The sequence below is a fragment of the Tamandua tetradactyla genome, chromosome 7 (assembly GCF_023851605.1).
Source record: "Tamandua tetradactyla isolate mTamTet1 chromosome 7, mTamTet1.pri, whole genome shotgun sequence".
NCBI classification, from domain to species: domain Eukaryota; kingdom Metazoa; phylum Chordata; class Mammalia; order Pilosa; family Myrmecophagidae; genus Tamandua; species Tamandua tetradactyla.
The window spans coordinates 108,264,838-108,288,122 of NC_135333.1; the positions used below are offsets into that span (position 1 = coordinate 108,264,838).

Genomic DNA, 23,285 nt, shown 5'->3' on the forward strand with positions numbered 1-23,285 from the left:
AAGTTTATTCCACTAATTTGAAATATTCTCTTTCCCCACTTGATCAAGCCATCCTTTGGCCAGGGAACGAGAAAGAAAAATGCCAGTACAACAGAAAATACTGACCTATAGAAACATAAAGAGGAAAATTCAACAGAGCAGGAAAGGAAAGTAATCATAAGAAAAAAGAGAGACTTTCTCCTTTAAGAAGAAAGAAAAATGTTAAAGCCAAAGGATTAGAGTGACTGAAATAACAGAGACAGAAATAAAGTATGATAATATGATATGTTTATACAGAGAAGTTCATTAGGAGACAGACACCAAAAACCCAAAACTAGAGACAAGATCAAGTTGGCTTGATCCCAACTGTCCCTTTACATTAGATTCTTCCCAGTATGGAATTATCTGCAACTAGGAGTCTACATAGCTCAAACCATCAGTAATTCTCTCAATTAATTCATATCAGTGAGATCATATGATATTTATCCTCTTTTGTTTGACTTGTTCCACTTAATGTAATGTTCTCAAGCTTTATCCATACTGTCACATGTTTCAGGACTTCATTCCTTTTTACTGCTCATAATGTCCATCATATGTATATAGCACATTCTGTTTATCAGTTTGTCTTTTGATGGACACTAGAGTTGTTTCCATCTTTGGCAATTGTGAATAATGCTGCTATTAGTATCAGTGTACAAATGTCTGCTCATGTCTCTGCTTTCCAATGAAATACACTTTTTATAGCATATTTATTTACTGTGGTTTTGAGTGAAAAATAATTCTATGTAAAAAGAGTTTTCCAAAAAGTAGTTTAAGTTCAAGAACCATTAGGTAAATAATCATTAATTTTACAGTTTTATGAGGGTCTATTTCTTTCCTTTATTGAGCTATTTCACTAGTTGACATTCAATAAATTATACAATTTTCTCTATGAAGGATTGGCCCTTTTCATTAGATTTATTCCTGTGTACTTTATATTTAAGGTACTATGTAAAATGGAAGCATGACAATTTCATTTTCTAACCTGTCTTCTAGTGAATAGAAGTGCAATTTGACTTTCGCATATTGATTTTATATATAGTAATCTTGTTATGTTCCTATTAATTAAAACAAATTATCTGTGAGTCTTCCAATTTTTTTGTAAGGACACTAATGTCATCTGTAGAGAAAGACAGCTTTGTTTTTTCATTTTCAGTTCTTCTACCTCTTATTTGTTTCTGTTGCTTCATTGTGTTGTCTAGGATCTTCCACACAGTCTTGAATAGAAGTAGGAATAATGGTCAACCTATGCTTGATTATAACCTTAAAGATAATGCTTGTAATGTTTCACTCTAAAGGATAGTGTATGCTACAGTTTTTTTTGGCATAGTTGTGTATTCTTCACCATAATCATTTTTTTGTTTGTTTTTAATGAAACAACCACATCCAAACAGAACATACTTACCATATGATCATTCCATTCTTGGAATCAATAACTTACAAAATCATCATATCGTTCTATATTCATCATCATGATCATTTCTTAGAACATTTGCATCAATTCGGAAAAAGAAACAAAAGAAAACAGAAAAAAATTCATACATACCCCTTACCCCTCCCTTTCATTGATCACTAGCATTTCAATCTACTAAATTTATTTTAACATTTGTTCCCCCATTATTTATTTATTTTTAATCCATATGTTCTACTCGTCTGTCGATAAGGTAGATAAAGGAGCATCAGACACAAGGTTTTCACAACCATGCAGTCACACTGCAAAAGTTATATCACTATACAATCATCTTCAAGACACATGGGTACTGGAGCAATGCTCTACATTTTCAGGCAGTTCCCTCCAGCCTCTCCATTACTCCCTAACTAAACACGTGATATTGATTAGCAAGTATTTTGTTGAAGATTTTTACACCTATATTAATTAAAGAGATAGATTTGTGATTTTTTTTCTTGTGGTATCATTGTTTGTCTTTGGTATTAGGGTGATGTTGGCTTCATTGAATGAGTTAGGTAGCTCCCCTCCTCGTCAAGCTTTTTGAAGAGTTTGAGCAGGATTTGGCATTAATTCTTCCTTGAAGCCTTGGTCAAATTCACATGTGAAGCCATCTAGTCTTGGACTTTTCTCTTTTGGGAGCTCCTTGATGACTGATTCAGTCTCTTTACTTATGGTTGGTTTGTTGATGTCATCTATTTCGTTTTGAGTAAATGTTTGTTGTTCATGCGTTTCTAGGAAGTTGTCCATTTCATCTTCATTCTTTAGTTTATTAACATATAGTTGCTCATAGTATCCTTTCATTACCTCCTTTATTTCTGTGATGTCAGTGCTTATGTTTCTTCTATTTCTGATTTTATTTATTGGCATCTTCTCTCTTTCTTTCTCTCTCTGTCAGTCTAGCTAAGGGTCCATTGATTTTATTGATTTCTCAAAGAACCAACTATTGGCTTTGTTGATTTTCTCAATTGTTTTCATGTTCTCAATTTATTTCTGCTCTAATCTTCATTCTTTCTTTCCTTTTGTTTGCTTTGGGGTTAGAATGCTGTTCTTTCTCTAGTTCTTCCAAGTGAACAGTTAATTCCTCAATTTTGCTCATTCTTCTTTTTTTAATATAGGCATTTAAGGGAATAAATTTCCCTCTTAGCACTGCCTTTGCTGCATCCCATAAATTTTGATATGTTTTGTTTTCATTTTCATTTGCTTTGAGATATTTACTGATTTCTCTTGTTATTTCTTCCTTGACCCACTGGTTATTTAAGAGGGTGTTGTTGTGCCTCCATATATTTGTGAATTTTCTGGCCCTCTGCCCATTATTGATTTCCAGTAAACCAATAAATTAAAGGATTTCCATTCCTTTGGGATCCAAGAAAGTGTTTTGTATGATTTTAATCTTTTTAAATTTATTGAGACCAGCTTTGTGACCCGGCATATGGTCTATCCTTGAGAATGATCCATGAGCAGTTGAGAAAAAGGTGTATCCTGCCGTTGTGGGGTATAATGTTCTATAAATGTCTGTGAAGTCTAGCTCATTTATTGTGTTATTCAGATTCTGTTTCTTTATTGATCCTCTGTCTAGATGTTCTATCCATTGATGAGAGTGAGGAATTGAAGTCTCCAACTATTGTGGGAGATGGATTTATTTCTCTTTTCAGTGTCTGCCTCATGTACTTTGGAGCATTCTGGCTGGGACATAAATATTTATGATTGTTCTGTCTTCTTGTTGAATTCTTCCTTTTATTAATACACAGTACCTGTTTTTGTCTCTTTTAATTGTTTTACATTTGAAGTCTAATTTGTTTGATACTCATATAGCTACTCCTGCTCTTTTCTGGTTGTTGTTTGCATGAAGTATCTTTTCTCAACCATTCACTTTCAACCTATGTTTGTCCTTAGATCTACAAATCCATCTCCTGTAGACAGCATATAGATGGGTTTTTCATTTTAATCCATTCTTCCAGTCTGTGTCTTTTTATTGAGGGAGTTTAATCCATTAACATTTAATGTTATTACTGTAAAAGCAATACTTTTTCTACCATTTTGCCTTTTGGGTTTTATATGTCATATCTATTTTTTTTTTTCTCTTTTTACCTTTACTGATAGTCTTCATTTCTACACTCTTCTCCAGACCTCTCTCACCTGCCTTTTCCTATCTGCCCGTAGTGCTCCCTTTAGTATTTTTTTGTAGAGCCAGTCTGCTAGTCACAAATTCTCTCAGTGATTGTCTGAAGATATTTTAATCTTCCCCTCATTTTTGAGGGACAGTTTTGCTGGGTATAGAATTCTTGGTTGGCAGTTTTTCTTTCTTAGAATCTTAAATATCCTCATACTACTGACTTCTCACCTCCATGGTTCCTGCTGAGAAATCCACACATAGTCTTATTGGGCATCCCTTATATGTGATGGATTGCTTTTGTATTGCTGCTTTCAAAATTCTTTCTCTTTGACATTTGACAATCTGGATAGCAAGTGTCTTGGAGTATGTCTATTTGGATCTATTCTGTTTTGAGTGTGCTGCACTTCTTGGATCTATAATTTTATGTCTTTCAAAATAGATGGGAAATTTTCAGTGATTATTTCCTCCTTCAGCCTTTCTCTTCCTTTCCCCTTCTGGGACACCCACAACATGTATATTCATATATTTATGTGCTTTATGTTGTTGTTCAATTCCCTGAGACTCTGCTCATATTTTCCATTCTTTTCCCTGTATTTTCTTTCGTTTGTCAGATATCAGATGTTCAGTCCTCTAGTTCACTAATCCTTCCTTCTGCCTCTTCAAATCTATTGTTGTAGGTTTCCATTGTTTTTTTCATCTCTTCTATTGTGCCTTTCATTCCACAAGTTCTGTGATTTGTTTTTTCAACTTTTCAAGTTGTACTTTTTGTTTGCCCAGTGTTTTTTTTTATATTCTCCCTCAACATGTAGATTTGATTTTTGTTGAGATTTTCCATATCTGTTCAAACATCCTGAATTAGTTGTTTCAACTCTTATCTCTCATTTGAAGTGTTGATTTGTTCCTTTGACTGGGCCATATCTTCAATTTTCCTAGTATGTCTCTTTATTTTTTGCCGGCATTGACACATTTCATTTCCTTAATTAGTTTATTCTGGAGGTTATTTTCACTTTTTAACCTAGAATTTTTTTGCTAGATGGTTTTATTCTCTATCTGTTCTTTGGCATTCAGTTAAACTATTTTAGAGATATAACATAGGTTCTATTTAACTGATCAGAATTTTTTAGTTCTTGTTTTTCTGTTTCTTGGCCTTCCTATATGGAGTCTTTTTTGTGTGTGTGAGGAGGTTCTCCTCAGATATTGTAGACCCCAGTCATCTTTTTCTAGACCAGACAGGCTCACATCTCAGGAGGAAATGGCATCTAGCATCAGTTTTCCAGTAGTTTGTCAGCCTTTCCTGTAAAGCTCCCAGACTCTGCTTTTCCTCTCCTGCTCAGCATGTGACACTTGTCTGCCTGTGGCTTCCCACCAGCTTAAAGTGATAATGATGCGTTTAATTTCAGCAGACTCTCCCTGCCAGAAGCCTGGTTGAGACAGAGGTGAAGTTGTAGGATGGCTTTAATTGCTTCAGTTATCCAGTCCCTGGGGCCTGAATTCCTTGAAGTAGGAATTCCACTTGAGCTAGGTCCCACCTTTCTCTTGGGGAAGATACACTGTTTCAGAAATTAATTCCTTTCACCTGACTTGTCTCTCAGATAAGCTTAATTCTACCTTTGCCTTAGGCAATACTGGAGCCTGAGAAGGCTTCCAGTTCTATCTAGAGCTGTTTAGGAGTGGGAAAAATGCAAAAAAAAGTCTTTTCAGAGCTGGACCACTGCTCCTCAGGTTTACCAGTCATGAGCTTAAGTTGGTACGTGGCTCCATGTATCTCCAGGGTCTATGTGTCCCCTTTTTCTTGGGATCCAGCCCCTTTGCAGTATTTTTTTCCCCATACAACTAAAAAAGCCTCTGTTTCTTCTTTTTTTTTCTGTCAGCCCTGCCCCCTTTCCACTAGGATAAGAACTTCTGGTAACTTTAGTGCTTATTCCAGGTTTATCTGAGCTGGGCGTCTATTTTAAGTAGTCAGAATTTGTTAATTAATTCCTCAGTTGGAGCTTGGTTGAGCTGGGCCCTTGCTGCTAGTAAAGTCTGTTTCCTTTCCCCTCAGGCAACAACCTTCCAGGCCCATGGGGGAGGAGCACCCCCTCCAAAGGAAGAGTGGGAGCTTCTTTTGTATGCGGTGAATCACTTTTCTCTTGCTGCTATCAGGACTCTCTCTTCTTCAGCATTTGATAGTCTGATTAGTATGCATCTTGGAATGGATCTATTTGGATTTATTCTATTTGGAGTTCATTGGGCTCCTTTGGTTCACACTTATGCCTTTTATAAGGGTTAGGAAGTTTCCCCCAATTATCTCCTCAGATAATCTTCCTAGCCATTTTCTCTTCTCCTTCTAGGACAACAATGATTCTTAAATTTGTATGCTTTGTGTTGTCCATCATTTCCCTGGGATCCAATTCAAATTTTTCCATCTTTACCATCATTTGTTTTTTTCTGTGTTTGAATTCAGTTGCTCTGTCCTCTAGTTTGTGTCTTCTTTTTTTCCCCTTCATATGCTGTATGGCAGGAGTCACATTTCATTCTTTTTCCATGTGAGTATCCCCTTATTGAAGCACCATTTGTTGAACTTTTGTTTTTGTTTGTTTTTTTTTCATTTGTTTGTTTTTGGGAAATGCATGGGCTGGGAATTGAACCTAGGTCTCCTGCATGGCAGGCAGGAATTCTACCACTGAACTACCCCCATACCCTCTTAGTTTGTTTATTCTTTCTTCTGCCTTCCCAAATTTGCTATTGTGTGTCTCTAGTATATTTTAAATTTAATATAGAGTAACTTTTATTTTTGTAAGGTCTGCTATTTTTCTATTTATTCTTTTAAATTATTCTTTATGTTCTTCTAGTATCATCTTGATATCCTTTATCTCTTTAGCCAACTCATTAAAGTTACTTAGGAGATTTGTTTGAACATCTTTGATCAGTTGTTCCAATTCTGTGTCTCCTCTGACTTTTTCATGTGATCTTTTGGCTCAGCCGTATCTTCTTTCTTCTTCATATGGTTTGTGATATTTTTTCTGGTTTCTTGGCATTTAATTATTCTGATAATGTTATTTTGAAAATTGATTTCCCTCACTTATTTAATATTTTGTTTTTTATTGGGTTTGCATTGAATACCTGCTTTGACACTTGGTTGGTCATTAATTCCCAGCCAAACCAAGGCCAGGGCCTAACTTAGAGGGTACAGCCTTTTTCAGAAGTCTGTTGGGAGCTGGGAAAAGAGGCAGTTTTCAGTTGGTACTTTCCCCATCTTCACAGCATATGACATGATTGGGCTCCCTCCTCTGCACATCCCCACCTCTCTCCTATTGGTGCAGCCCATTGGGCAGGGTCCAGACCAAATGAAAATCCAGTCAAGGCCTCAGTGTGCTGGAAGCTGCTAGCTCTGGGGGCAGCAGATGGGCATTGTGCACAATAGCAAAGACTCTGGCTTGTAGGTGTGATGGGTGTGGTGATTCCCAGATTTCTGTGTGGAAAGATTCCAAGCTTTGGGACTTGGAGGCTTGACTTCACCAGTTAGCTGTTGGCACAAGAGTGCTCTGCTTTTCACTGGTCAGCAAGACCACCTTGGGGGTGGGGGAAGGGTGCTTGGTATTGCAGTGCAGTTTCCTGGTCCCCACTTCTCTGCTTGTATATGCAGTGAGTGCTCTAGGCCCCTTCGTGTAAAGGATCTAGGCAGCAAGACCCAGAGTGACTCTCTCACCGGCCAGTTGTCAGATTGTCATATCAGTTTTCACTATCACTCTGTTCAAATTATTAAAAATTTCCATTGTGATTTCCGCTGTCTCATGAATGATTCAGAATACAGGCCTTGATTTCCAAATAATTGGAGGTTTCTAATGTTAAAATTATTTATTTCTTATTTTTTTCTACCTTAATTCTAATCTGGTTAGAAAGCTTGTTCCATATTATTCCAATGCTTTAAGATTTATCAAAATTTGTATTATGGCTAAGTATATGGTCTATTTTGGAAGTGTTCCATGTGTTCTGGAAAAGAATGTCTATCTGCAGTTGTTAGTATATCAATTTTATTAATAATTTGACTCAAATAATTCATATTATTACTGATTCTTTGCTTGGTGTGTTAGTTACTGAGAAGGGTGTGTTAACATCTTCCACTATAATTATGGATTTGTCTATTACTTCTTCTGTCAAATTTTTGTCTCTATTTTTGTACTCTATAGTTGAGTTCAAAGATATTTTGTATTGCTATATCTTTTTTATATAAATTTTACTGAGATATACTCACATGCCATAATCCATCCAAAGTATAAAATCAATGACTCTCAATATCATCACATAGTTGTGCAATCATCACCACAAACAATTTTAGAACATTTTCATTACTTCAAAAAGAAAAATAAAAATAGACATAAAACAGAGGTGCAAGTGTAGTTCAGTGGTCGAATTCTCGCCTGCCATGCGGAAGGCTTGTGTTGAATTCCTGGTCTATGCATGTCCCTCAAAACAAACAAACAAGCAAAACAAACAAACAAAAATTCAACAAATGGTGCTGCAATAATGGGATACTCACATGAAAAAAAATGAAATGTGATCCTGCCCTACAGCATAAAAAAAAAAGACATAAAACAAAAACCCAAACAACCCATACCCATTATCCACCCCCCACCATTGTTGACCCCTATTAGTGGTGTGGTACACTTATTACTATTAAGGAAAGCATATTAATATATTAGTGTTAATTACAGTTCATAATTTGCAATAGGTACATTTTTTCCTATATCTTCTTTTATCATTATGAAATGTACTTCTTTATCTCTAGTAACAATTTTTAATCTTACAAGTTACTTTGGCTTTTATTAACCTAGCCACATTAGCTTTCTGTTGGTTAATGTTTGTGTGGTATGTTTTTCCATGCTCTTACTTGCAACCATTCTGCAACCACATTTTAGATGGGTCTCTTCTGAGCACAGCCAAGACTAGGTACTCTCAGGCTCATGCAAGTGCCTCTTTAAATTTTATATTCTGGGTGACTTGCTTGCCTCACCCTAGTCCCAGCCTGCTTATAAGGAACATATAGTTGTGGTTCTCTTTGAATTGGAGCCCAGTAGTAGTAGTATACTTGTATATATATTTCAGTTACTAATATATTGGTCTTTAAATCTAACACCTTGTAATTTGTTTACTAAATGCCCTATCTACAGTTTATTTTTCTCTTTGGATTGGTTAATGATTATTATTATTCCACTACCTACTCTCCTCCTCCATTATCTTGAGGGTTCTATTCTCTTTAACAATTATTTTAGGTTGATTCTACAAATCACACAAGTCAAATTTGATTTATCAGAGTTTAATATAAATTAGTTCTTTTACTTCTTCTTGGAAAATAGCATGATCTTACAATATTCTACTTCATTCTAGTCTATTCTCTCCTATCAATTTACACCACTGTTGTGTGTTTTAATTGTGTGTATATTTTAAACTCCACAAGTTTATTTTATTGGCGTTTTGTAAGCCATTGTTCTATTAATTTGCAATATATTTATCCCTTTTGTTGCTCTTTGAATTTCAGAGATTCCACCTGGGATCATTTTCCATTCTTCTGAGAAACAACTCTTAATATATTCTTTAATGTCTGCTGGAGATGAATCCTCTCATTTTTAATTTGTTTGAACAATGTCTTTACTTCACCTTTATTATTGAGGTATATTTTCACTAAGAAGTTAATTCTAAGCTAGCAGTTAGTTTCTTTCAACCCTTTGAAGATGTGATTTTCTTGTTTTTTGACTTTCCTTGCTGAGAAGACAGCTGTGGTTCCTTTAAAGACAATCTGTCATTTTTCTCTGGCTGCTATTAAGGTTTTTTCTTTGTTTTGGTATTTCAGAAGTTTTAATGTTGTGCCAGGTGTGGTTTTCTTCTTTTTAGTAAGCCCTTTCTTGTTTTTCTAAGTGCCTTTTAGAATCTGTGAAATGATGTCTTTTTCAATTTGGAAAATTCTCAGCTATTTTCTCTTCAAATATTGCTTTTGCCGTATGCTTCTTTTCATCTCCTTTATGTTCTATTTCCCAGATTACTCTTATCTCTTATCAGCTGACATGTGCCTGGATCTTGGTCCTAAAATTCTTCATAGCTTTTTAAGGTCTTTTGGGTTTTCAGGTAGATGTTTTTAAATGTCTTGTCCACCTTTTTAGTTGTCCTCAGTGGGGTGGTTGGTCTGAATTATCTGGTCTACCGATATCATGAGCAGAAAAGCCCTCATAATCATTTCAATCTGCAACAATTATAGTTATGTGTCCTTTTCGTCTTTATGGTCTTTGTTTTCTTTCACTGGATTCTTCAAGACAGAGGTCTGTCAAATTTATTAATTTCCTCACACTTCATTTCTTTCAAAACTTTGAATTTGTGAATCAGTTTATTGTATGCTTTTTTTCCTTCCTTCTATCTTCTTTCATACTCTTTTACTCTGGGATTAAGTGGTATGGTTAATTCATTAATTTTTAGCCTTTTATCCCTAAAACTACTGCAGTAAGTATTGCTCTAGCTACATGCCACAAATTGCTATATAGAAGTTTTTATGTTGGGGTTCATAAGATTGTCTATTTCTATAATTCCTTTTTTTATTAATTAAATAAAAAAAGAAATTAACACAACATTTAGAAATCATTCCATTCTACATATGCAATCAGTAATTCTTAATATCATCACATAGATGTATGATCATCATTTCTTAGTACATTTGCATCGATTTAGGAAAAGAACAAGCAAAACAACAGAAAAAGATATAGAATGTTAATATAGAGAAAAAATAAAATAATAATAATAATAAAAAATAAAAAATATATATTAAAAAGGAAAAAGAAAAAAAACAAAAGACACAAACAAACAAACAAACAAAAAAAACTATAGCTCAGATGCAGCTCCATTCAGTGTTTTAACATAATTACATTACAATTAGGTATTATTGTGCTGTCCATTTTTGAGTTTTTGTATCTAGTCCTGTTGCACAGTCTGTATCCCTTCAGCTCCAATTACCCATTATCTTACCCTGTTATAATTCCTTTTTTAATTTAGATTTTTAAAAATTTATTAATTAAAAAAATTAACAAACAAACTAAAACATTAACGCATGATCATTCCGTTCTACATATATAATCAGTAATTCACAATATCATCACATAGTTGCATATTCATCATTTCTTAGAACATTTGCATCAATTCAGAAAAAGAAATAAAAAGACAACATAAAAAGAAATACAATGAAAACAGAGAAAAAAGATTATACATACCATACCCCTTACCCCTCACTTTCACTGATCACTCGCGTTTCAAACTAAATTTATTTTAACATTTGTTCCCCCTATTATTTATTTTTATTCCATATGTTCTACTCGTCTGTTGATATGGTAGATAAAAGGAGCATCAGACACAAGGTTTTCACAATCACAGAGTCACATTGTGAAAGCTATATCATTATTCAATCATCATTAAGAAACATGGCTACTGGAACACAGCAGTACATTTTCAGGCAGTTCCCTCCAGCCTCTCCACTACATCTTGACTAACAAGGTGATATCTACTTAATGCGTAAGAATAACCTCCAGGATAACCTCTTGACTCTGTTTGGAATCTCTCAGCCATTGACACTTTGTCTCATTTCACTCTTCCCCCTTTTGGTCGAGAAGGTTTTCTCAATCCCTTGATGCTGAGTCTCAACTCATTCTAGGATCTCTGTCCCACGTTGCCAGGAAGGTCCACACCCCTGGGAGTCATGTCCCACATAGACAGGGGGATGGTGGTGAGTTTGCTTGTTGTGTTGGCTGGAGAGAGAGGCCACATCTGAGCAACAAAAGAGGCTGTCTTGGGGGTGACTCTTAGGCCTAAATTTTAAGTAGACTTGACTGTCGTTGTGGGGTTAAGTTTCATATGAAGAAACCCCAAGACTGGGGGCTCAGCCTATTGCTTTGGTTGTCCACATTGCTTGTGAGATCTATAATTCCTTTTTTGATCTGTAGGTTTTTTAGAATTATGCTTCTTAATTTCTGAACATATGGGCTTCTTTCTCGCTATCTTTTTGATATGAGTATGTAACATAACTGCAATATGGTGAAAGAATATGATTTCAATTATTTGAAATGTTTTGAGATTTGCTTTATGTGGTCTATTGAGAAACTTTCCATGTGTGATTGGTAATATGTACCTAGTACATATGTGCCTGGTACATATCAGCCAGTGTGCTGGGAGTAAAGGGATGGCATACTTAAACAGAAGCAATGAAGGGAATTACAGACATTTATGTGAGATTAAGGGGAATAAAGGGGGGATGGTGGAGCATCCTGTGATTGTCAGGAGCAGGAGCAGGCACCGCCTATGGGACAGGAACTGGAGCAGAGACATCTGTGGCTGCAGAGGCCACGTGACAGAGGATCTGGCATATCAAAGAAGGAGCCAGCAGAATAAACACCCTCACTCACACTCTTCTTCTGCAACTCTGTCCTGCCAGTAACTCTCATTAGGTGAAGTCAGTCAGAACCTAGAAAGGCAATGGAGCTCACTGAGCCTGTCCAGAAAGGTCTCCCTGCCAGGACACAGACTGGGGGGGAAAGTGGATATCTGGTTCTAGACAGGCAAAAGAAAATATCCAGCCCCCAAGAAAGGTAGAACAGGCCCTTGCGGATGGGTGGACATATTCCCTATGCAGGGGGAGTTAGAAAGAGGAGAAAATGATTGACAGAAGAAACTCTGGCATCCTAGCATAGGAGCAGGAGAGTGAGGCTACTCTGAGAAGATAACTTAAATTTTGTGCCCTTTGGCGGAAAATCAAGCGCTGGGGAAAGAAAGGATACTGGTGAAGTGAATAAGAAAAAATGTTGAAATTCTAAGGAGTATTCCCACAAGAGAGCACAGGGTTTCCATAAGATACACTGAATGGCTTTGCAGAGAGATTTCTATATTCCATTTTCTTCTTGGATCCCTTTTGTCTCTTTTCTTCTCATGCTGATACCTCTCATCATCATCCTGGCACTGCCTTTCCTTTTTTTCTAGATCAGAGTTTCTCAACTTCAGCATTATTGACATTTTGGACTGTATAATTCCCTGTTGTGAGAGTCTGCCCTAGGTATTGTAAGATATTTAGTAGCATCTCTATCTAGTAGATACCAGTAGCTTCTCTCTTCCCCTGTTGTGATGAACAGCAATGTCTCCAGACATTGCCAAATATACCTGGGGGGTAATGACACTCCAATTGAGAACTACTGCTCTAAACTATAGGAAATATAATAGAGATAGTAGGGAAACAAGTTAGTGAGATAGGTGGAGAATCGGAGGGAATTTGTTTGTTTCATAAGTAAAAAAAAGACAGGAAGGTGATTTTATTTTAATATATATATAAATATAAATTTACAACATGTATCCAGGCTAGTGACAAAATATTCAAGTGGAAACTAATAAATGTGCAAATAAGATAAAATACATTGATGTGCAAGGAAAGTGTTACCCAAAGCTTATCTTACCCAAGGAGGTGTCATTATATAGCTCCCACTCTCAATTTAAAATCCAGGGAAGTTAGTGCTTCCCTCGCACACCCTGCTCTTGCTTCTGCCTTCCCTCCTCCCCATGAACCCACACATAATTGGCATATAATTCCTACACTTCCTGGCTTTGAAAAATAATACATTTCCATTAAGCAAAGCTTACTTCTTTCTGGGAGCTTTCTTGAATAATTTTGGGGCCACCATATAGCAATGATATCACCTGCCTGAGAGCTTATGTCCCCATCCCATGGCTCCTTTCCCAATTTCCACTCATCTTTTTATTTCCTTTCCCAAAGGCGCCAAACTATATTGAAATGAGGTTAGATAAATGAGTATTTAACATAAGAATGAACTTCCAGATCTGATGCTGGCATGAAGGAAGTCACGAATGCTCTTTCCAGGAGCCTTTCCGCACTGCAACATTACCCACGTGTCAGGGCCAGTGGAAGTGTCACCACCCTAGGGGAGGGAGCTGCCCCTCCAGGAGCTTTGCTGCTACACAGCCTCTGGCTGGGCTGGGCCCTTCCTCCTCAGGGCCCTCACCATGGCCCCCTTCATTTCCTGGTTGCGGAAACTGTAGATGATGGGGTTGCACATGGGGGTGACGATGGTGTAGAGGAGGGAGAAAGGCTTGTCCTTGTCTGGCCCATGTGTGCTGCGGGGGTTCATGTAAGAGAACATGGCCGAGGTGTAGAAAAAGATGACCACAGTGAGGTGGGAGGCGCAAGTCGAGAAGGTCTTCCCCCGGCCTGAGACGGAGGCCCTGCCGAGGATGGAGGCCAGGATGCGGGCATAGGAGACGACAATGAGCACCATGGGGCTGAGCAGCACCACGATGGCATCAGCAAAGATTGCTTTCATGCTGAAGTGGGGGTCCCCACAGGTGAGGCTGATGACTATGGGGGCCTCACAGAAGAAGTTTTCTACATGGTTGTCTCTGCAGAAGGGATTCCGGAATGACATATATTCCAGAAAGATGCCATTTGTCATCCCAAAAACCCAGGCAGTGCTCACCAGTCTCATGCAGACCTGCCGGCTCATGATCACGGCATAGCTGAGTGGGTGGCAGATAGCAGTATAACGGTCATAGGCCATGAAAGCCAAGAGGATGCACTCGGCCACACCCAAACCAAAGACCAGATATGACTGAGTCACGCAGGAGGCAAAGGAGACCGTGTGGTTCTTGACCACCAGGTGGATCAGCATCTGTGGGATGGTGGTGGTGATGAAGCAGACATCCAGGAAGGACAGGTGGCCAAGGAAGAAGTACATGGGGCTGTGGAGCCTGGGGTCTGTCCAGGTGATGAAGACGATGAGGCCATTCATGGCCATGGCAAGGCTGTAGAGGGCTAGGAAGAGGGCAAAGAGCAGTGCCCGAGTGGAAGGGGAGCTCTGCTCAAAGCCCACGAGGATGAACTCTGTCACTGTGCTGCCATTCCGTGAGCCCACCTGGTGGGGCCTGCTGGAGGAAGGAGGGTAGGAAAAGCACAGGTGAGATAGCTGTGGATAATGTAAGACACTCAGGTTCAGAAATACAGCAAAAATAGCTGGAAGGATGAGTGGTAAAAGAATTGGAATGTTAGTAAACTCTATGGTGCATTGAAGCTGCCATTGTCCCCACAGACCATAGGTAAATATAGAATTTGAATTAAAAAATGAGAGAAGTGATGGTTCTACTTCACTTAGATTTAATTCACCACCTCAAGTGAATACTGCCTCTTCCAAGTCCTCAACATTGAAGGATCAGCCATTAACTGAGAATCATTCAGAGGTGAAAAATGTAACTTCATTAAGGTTCTCATACTTGCCAAATAAGAAACAATTTAAGGAGTGGAGTATTGGAAGTTTTAGGGGAGGGTGTAGTGTTATCAGTGTATAGATGATCATATTCAGGAAGAATTTGAAAGATATATGAAGGTGTAGTTTTTAGAAGGAAAAAATGCCCGGTCTTTCTGTACATAATGAAAATGATTACAGTGTGGAAGTTTCATGGAAAACAAAAACATTGAGGGAAAACAAAAACAGGATTGTCCCTCAGGTAAGAATGATTTGCACATCTCTGGAGACACCCTTGCCTTGCCTAGCATCCACACCTTCCCAGTCTTGCTTGGCTGTGATTGCAGCTTCATCAACCAAACTTGCATTCTAGAGGTGGACCTGGTTGTAGGCTCTTGCATGCTTTTCTAACGGGACTATTTTCCTACGAAATTTAGTGCTACATACCACTGGATGGAAAGAATCCAACCACCCTTCTGAGAGGAGGGTGCAAAGCCCACCTTTCTGGAATGGAGCTTCAGAGAACTTTAATCTCTTTCTGCTTCTGTGATTAAATATTGCTCTTTTTCCATCTTCAGACAACGAGCATTCAAGATTCTCCTCCTCCTCTTATCTCACTATCATAATTTCAGGGAGTTCTTCATTATGTTCATGTTCAATCTTTCTTAACTTTTCACCTTATTTTGGAAATAAAATGTATCAGATCCTTCTCACCTCCAGAGGGTCATAGTTCATTGTGCACTCCTTCTTAACTAGTGGTTCTGCCAACTTCTTTTCATTTTCTCTTCTCCCACTCCCTTTTGTACACACATAAGTGTTCAACCCCATCTGTTAGTCTTTTGTTTTCTTCTACTTCCAATGCTCATTCTTTTTTTCACCCTCTTTCTCTTTCATCTTTGCCATTTATCTACTTCTGGTTGAACACCTCTCTCTTCTTCATATCTCCAGTGTGTCATACTTTTAATCTTCCTTTTAGGAATACTTACCCTGTTACTACCAATCCTTGCAGCTCTGGATTCTCTCGGGTTTGTGTTCCTGTTATAATTAGGGCAGTATCTGGGCAGTAAACCATTTCCATTATGTGCACTTTGGGATGCTCTCCCTACAATTTATAATTAGGACTCCTCCTCTTGGGGGTGCAGAAAAAGCATAGAAGGCCAGAGAGTACTGTTTAATACAAGAGGTCATCTGGAAGCCTGGACCCAGAGGTCAGAATATGGATAAAATAAGTTATGTAATCCAGACTCCATAGAAATCTGGAACTATCCCAGAAGGAACTGAAGTTTGATCTAAGCAATCACTGGGACCTACAGGAGTATCTTTACTTGTCGTGTGTTGTGGTAGAAATTCAGTGATACCTGGTAGATCATATAGTTCCTTCTTGGCTACCATTAGGGGTCAGTCTGTCAAGCATTTGTCTAAGTGGGACAATCACATAGAAACCACATCTTACCTCATTCTGTCCCCATTGGTAGGAATGATGTTTGCCATTGAATCATGGTAGGAAGACACAGAGATCTCATGGTATTTGAGAATGAGCTGGTCCAGGGAGGATGGTCTGATCCAGTGAGCCACTCTGGAAGAGGAGTTGCATCGATTATCTTCTTTGAAAGTTGTACCATTACAAATTCCTGTCTACTTAGATCATATTAAGTTACATGTGTACTGTACTTTATAGTATAATATAGGATTGACACCTTATATGCCCCATATTTCATTTGCTAACCTTTTATTCTGCCCTCTCATTTTTCATATTGTATCTATTGAGCTTCTCAGGTTCTTTTGGGGGTCTTGTCTTAGTGCTAGCTAATTGAATTCTGTCATGTTGTCCTGAAGATTGGAAGTCTTCCTAACTGTTTTTCCACAGGTTTGAGAATCACCATCCACCACTCAGTCTCAGGTTGGCTTTGGATTGGCTCATTACATATGAGATGCAAAATTCCTTAGGAGGTATGTTTGTTAGGATCAAGCAATCTATAATAAGAAACAATAGAAAAGCTGCCATGACACAGGGCTGAACACTTCTGTCTAGAAGAAAGTGGAGCCAATAAGTAGTGAATTCAGCAGTGCTGTGGCAGATGCTAGGACCTCAAATGGGAAAATGGGAATTAATAAATTTTGCTGGATTATTTCTCCTAATTAAGTTTTTAAAAACTTTTTTAAAATTGTGAAATAGAACATATATACAAAAAGCAATAAATTTCCAGGTACATTTTAACAAGTAATTATAAAACATATTTTAAAGTTTGGTATGGGTTACAGTTCCATGATTTTTCGTTTTTTTCTTCTAGCTGCTCCAAGGTGCTGGAAATCAAGAGAAATATTGAGATAATGATTCAGCAGTTATACTTATTTGTTAAATCCTGTCTTCTCTGTTATACTCCTCCTCTTTAAATAACGTATATACATAAAAAACAATACATTTCAAGGTACATTGCAACAATTAGTTGTAGAACAGATTTCAGAGTTTGGTATGGGTTACGGTTCCCCAGTTTCAGGTTTTTATTTCTAGCTGCTTTAAGGTACTGGAGGCTAAAAGAAATATCAGTATAATGATTCAGCACTCACACTCTTTTGTTAAAACTGACATTCTCTGTATAACTCCACCATCAACTTTGATCTTTCTCCCACTCTTGAGGAGTATTTGGACTATGACCATTCTAACTTTTTCATGTTGGAAGGGGCTTTCAATAATATGGGATGGGGGATGGAACTAGTTGATGTTCTGGAAAGGCTGGCCCCTCTACATTTCAGGACTTATCTGGTCCAGGGACCCATCTGGAGGTTGTAGGTTTTGGAGAATTAACCTAGAGAATGGAACCTTTGTATAATCTTATATAATGCCCTACCATTTTTTAGGATTGGCTGGAATGGTTTTGGTTGGAGTTTGGCAAGTTATGATAGGTAGCAATGTCTAACTGAAGTGTGCATAAGAGTGACCTCCACTGTAGCCCCTCTACTCTATGTGAACTTTCTCAGCCACAGATACCTTATTTGTTACACTCTTTTTCCCCCTTTTGGTCAAGATGGCATTGTTGATCCCATGGTACCAGGGCATCATCTCCCATGCTGCTAAGGAGACTGTCATCCCTGGATGTCATGTCTCACGTAGGGGGGAGGGTAATGATTTCACTTGCAGAGCTGGGCTTAGAGAGAAAGAGGCCACATTTGAGCAACAAAAGAGGTCTTCCAGAGGTGACTCTTAGATACACCAAAGGTAGGCTAAGCTTCTCCACTACATACATAAGCTTCACAAAAGCAAGTCTCAAGATCAAGGGCTTGGTCTATTGATTTGGGTGTCCCTAATGTATGTCATAGTATCAGGGGTTTACCTGGTGGTAAAATTTAATAGTTCCATAGCTTTTCTTCCATACCTCAAGGACTTTGCCAATACTTTTTGATTATCTGCTTGATATACTCTTGGATTTATTCAGGCATTATATTAAACTATACAGGATTAAAGGCTCTCATTCTTAATCTGGGCTCCCTGTGTTTGGATTGTTTAAATGATCTATCCAGACAAGTAGAGTTAGATTATGAGCTACCGAAAACCCAGGTTCTGAACATAATAAAACTTTCTTCCTTTGGTCTCAAAGAGTAGGTGAAGTTCTAAAATATAGGCAATGTCTTTCTTACCCCTCTATTCTGAATTACCTTAATCCTGACCCACTCGGCTTCACTCTTATTTCTAAATACCAGGTTATACATATATATAAAAGAGCCTCTCAAAATCCAGAAATAACAATTACCACTCTGGGATAAATGTGACTGCTCTAAGAACTTACAATATAGGCCCTAGTTTTCTTATAACCTCCTAATGAGGTTTTTCTTTTTGGGTTCATGGTCCGGGAATTTAACCTGGGTCTCCCACATGAAAGGCGAGCATTTACCACTGAACCACATGTACACCCTCCTAATGGGGTTTTAAGCTCACCGGTCAGTGATTCCAGTCAAGTGGCCTAGTCTGAGCTGACATCCCTGGAAGGATAAAAGTAGGAAACCTTTGTCCTGTTAGGATTGTCTTTGCTTTCTGATTTCAGTAGGTGTAGATCCAAGGCTGTGATAATCTTGGATGTCTTTGGATTCTTGTTGTGAGGCTCCTAAGACAGGGAGCCTTGGAGTGTACCCCTCTAAATTCCTGAAGGAACTATTTCCATTCCAGTGAGAGACATCAGCTGCAGAAGAAACTGCAACCCAACCTGGGCACTGAGAATACCTCTGTCATATACTGAGCAGTAAAGAAATTGAGAAAGACAAACAAGCTCAATTTTGGTCTTTGGTTTCTCTAGTCCTTAATGTTTTTGGTCTTTAACTTGCAAGAGGACTTAATCTTTAGAGTTGAATTTCACTTTGGGAATTTGGTAACGGGAAGACCTATTCTATTAAGACTTGGGGACACTGTATGATACTGTCAATTTTATTACTTTATTTCATTTTTATTACAAAGGTATCTTTTATTATTTGAATATCTTAACAATATCATTTAATCTCACTGGAGGCTCTCCAGTAAGTTTGTCAATGTAGCTGAACACAATTTGGCAAAGAGAAAAGAACAGGGCATGCTGTTTTAGTCTTGAGGTTAGATTAGCCTCAGAATTGATTGAATTATCCTACTGTTCTGACCCATTTCAGAGCCATCTGCAAACAAAATCAAAACTGTTCAGCAATAGGTCAAAGAGTCTCAAAAAAGCTCTGATTTGTGTTGGGGGGCAGCCACAAAATGGCGAAGCAGGACTGTCATGATTTACTGCTAACCTCTAACTCTAAGGGGACAAATAACCCCTCGTTAGCCACAGATATAATGGTTAAAGAAAATAAAATGCTGGATACTCTTGGGAAATGGTAGGATATGGAATAAGTTCTCTATTCCTGATGTTTCTTTCCATGTGAAAGAAATTCTCTAATTCTATAGAGTTCTAAAACACTCTTGACCTCTCTCCTCTCCTTCATTTGCTTCACCTCAGGGGAGGTGGAGTAGCCTACCTGATTGGTGATTTTAGATACTGTGAACATGGAAGTTCTATCCCTTTCCTCTCTCCCTCCTGGTGGGAGTGAGTGGGCTTCTCCAGTAAAAGGCTCTTACCCTCTTTGGAGAAACTCTGGTTATCCATTATTTCCAGTGACTGGGGAATAAGTCTGTCTAATTCTGTGCACGTTGGGGCATTCAGTTGCTTGAATGTCTTCTTCATTAGTAATAAAAGTGACATTTTGGTCTCCACCTGCAGAGGCTTGTCCTACTTTTCAGTTCATTCAGAACTAGTTGAGAAATGTGGTTATTATTAATGGAACTTCTAAATACCCCAACCAGTTATGACTAATAATTTTATTACATATGTCATATAAAAATAAAATGAACAGGAAATATGAGAGAATTTTGGTTATAATTAAAAGAATCTATAAGTCTCATTAACATCTGGCAGACATGGAAGAAAAGGCTGCTGCCAGTATCCATATTTTGAATTCTCAACTCACCATGCTGGTGAGTTAAGGTAGAGGTGTTTATATTCCATAACAACAGGAGGAGAGCAAACAAAGTGTGCTATTGTAAGCTAGACTGGTGCAAAAATGTCTCATTAAAATATAGGGCTCTTGTTCTTGTCATATTTACAGAAGAGGTACTAAATACTATTGGATATATTCAACAATTAGCCAGTGTTTCTGTTGCTCTCTTAGCTATAAACCCTATATTGCTCATTTAATTTATAGAATAGATATGTCTGAGGAATGGAATTAGTTCACCTAAGTTGTAGAGGAACTCACCGGTCTTGTATATATATCACATAGATTCTTCCCTTAGAAAGTTTCAGCCTCTCTTAGAAAGCCAAGCCTTTCATCTTGCAGGTCTGTTTTAAATAAAAAGTGCCCCTAGTAATTTCAAATCCTATACAATTTAAAAATTGTCTTATGTATACTTAAATTCTTTACTTTTTGGAATAGATACACTATTTCATGACCTTAAAGCAGAGAAGCATCATTTTCTAGGTGGAAAACTTTTAGAGGGAAGGAGTACTTAACTTGGATTTCATGAACCTCAGAGATCTGATATTTTGGATGTTTATGCATCTCTGAAATGTTTTAGGGAATGTTATGTTCATGAGAGCGTTTTTCTTGGCGTGTCCACAATTTAACCAAATTTCAAAGACTACTGAAATCCACAGAGGGTTAAAAACTGATTTAGAGATTTGACAGCACTAAGGTCCTTTAGATTTCACTTCTTTAGAATAAAATCAAAGCATCTTTTATCCTACTGTATTGCTTATTTTATCATTATACCCTAAAATTTCCCCAATGTGTCTCTTCTGGAGAGTGAGAGAGGTTTGATTACCCAATTCAGCTGCCAGTAGCCTCTTGAGAACAAAGCTTCCCTGCCCCCACCCCTTCCCATGGATGAAAAGGAGAAGTCCGGGCAGTTTATTAGTAATTAGGGCTTTGGCTCCTAACTGTTCTGTAGGAGGGTCCTTGTCTCTCATGGGTGGAGTGGACCACATGGACAGCTCTTTTTCCTGGGTCACTTAGTGGCCTAAGAGCTAAAATGCTCTGCTTTTCTCCCAAGCCTATATTCCATTCTTGCCACCACAATTAAAAGAATCAATTGACCTAATAACATAGATACCTGAGTGGGGGTAAGGAGGAGGGTACAATAAGATGCATAATTGAATAGTGTATGCATGATTTTCAATTAAAGAAATGACATAGGTTCTGATTCACCATGGGACCAGTACTTTTGGCCATAAGAATAATCAGATCTTACCTAGAGATAATAATAATATTTTTTACTGGTATTTAGAAGGGAGTGGAGTTGGTAGAAAAAAAGAGCACTAAAAATGGAACTTAAGGTACTTAAAGAAGTACACCTTGGGAAAAACCTCAAGGGTGACCAGTTATTTTCCATTTTCTTCAAGGTCAAGAAAAGGTGAAATGATAAGTAGAGGAACTTCCGGTACACAAGGACCTATAAACATCAACATAATAGACTCTATTATATTTTGCTCTGTATGTTTTTGAGAATATTCCAAGGAAAGTTTCATTATGTGAGATCTGGTTTAGATTTGTTGTAGTCCAAAGACAAGGGACAAAGTACAGCCTGCACAATTATCAGTGCCCCAGGAGGACCCAAGGCTCTTTCCCCTAACCTCCTTCTGTAGATAATGGTATCAACAGACCCTAGTCTCCCAAGTCAGAAATCTGGAAGACATCTTCCACTCTCCTTTTTCTAACTTCCTAATTAAATGGCCATTAAGTGCTGGTAAGTATTCTTTATCTTCCCCTACTCTCCTATGGCCATCCTATACTCCAATTGCTCATTATCTTTCTGGAACTCTTCATAATTTTCCAAGCCTCCCAGTGTTTGCAAATGCTAGTCCCTCTTTCCAGAATTTACCTCCCACATAAGTTCTCCATTTGACAAACTCCTGCTTCTGCAAGATCAACCTCAACTCCTGGATCCACAGTGAAGCCTTCAGTAATTCCTGCCCACTTCATCTCAGCTGAAGTTGCAATTGTTCCTGCCTCTAGGAGAGAAAACTCGTATGACATGCTATAATGTCTTTCTTGCAAGACTGTAAGCATCTCAAGTATAGAGAATTTACATCTCTATTTTCTGGTACACCACCTAGCATGTTGCAGTGGATCAAGATCCATTTGTTGAACGAATAGTGAAATAAATGACTACCTGTATCTTGATTTTCTATGTTCTCTAATGTTTCAGTTACATTGAGTTTAGAAGTCACCTCCTATATTCTTGTTTCTCCCTTTTAAAATGAATAAATACATATTTTTTCTATAGAGTTGTTGTAAAGATTAAAATGAAGTGTATTCATCAACCAACAATATGCGCATGTATATAAATCACACAGAAGAATATATCAATAGAGAAGTTACACAATACATTTTAATTCATTGTTCCCTTTTGTAGGTCACTGGATAAATGAGAAACATTAATTAGGAAATTTGCATTTTAAGATGTCTCTTAATCCTTGAAATGCCTGAATCCCTTTAAAAACAGAATTCATCAGCGAGAAGTGCATTTCCTAAGCATTGTTAAGTGCTACAGAATTCTGTATCCTGTCAGAGTGCACAGTATAGTTGAAGACAGTGTTGTTTACCATTGAATATATAGCAGAATCTGCTAGGGCACTCTGAATGGTTTCAGTAAGAAACCACCTGAGCCCTAAAGTGAATTTACTACTTCATAAGAGAAGCTATAAGGAAATCAAACTAGAGTTGCTGCACTTTCCCTTATCATAGTCACCGTCAATATGGAGATTTAACAAAGAGAAAAATAGCCAGCAAACGAAAGGAATTAGAGAGAAAACGATATGCAAAGATATCCATAATGGTCTGCCTCTGAATATTCAGGGTTTCAGTGTATGTTCAGTGTATCTTCAGAGATGGGAGAATAAGAAGTTGAGGAGAATAATTTAGTAATCAAGGAAAGCTGCTTGGACAT

The 23,285-nt window shown here is 37.8% G+C and overlaps 1 protein-coding gene and 1 long non-coding RNA gene across 2 annotated transcripts in view; one reads left to right on the forward strand and one right to left on the reverse strand.

Annotated features, from left to right (window-relative positions):
- LOC143691752 (uncharacterized) overlaps positions 1–21,777 on the forward strand; it is a 54,229-nt gene extending 32,452 nt beyond the window's left edge. Inside the window, exon 3 of the long non-coding RNA XR_013179686.1 lies at positions 21,739–21,777. This is a non-coding gene — a long non-coding RNA (uncharacterized LOC143691752). The remainder of the gene's footprint in view (positions 1–21,738) is intronic.
- On the reverse strand, positions 13,556–15,571 carry LOC143690154 (olfactory receptor 10AD1-like). The gene is made up of 2 exons (XM_077168116.1): positions 15,551–15,571; positions 13,556–14,560 (listed from the first exon to the last, which is right to left on the reverse strand). The coding sequence occupies exons 1-2, from the start codon at positions 15,569–15,571 to the stop codon at positions 13,556–13,558; spliced, it is 1,026 nt and encodes a 341-aa protein (XP_077024231.1).
- Positions 21,778–23,285: the final 1,508 nt, after the last annotated feature.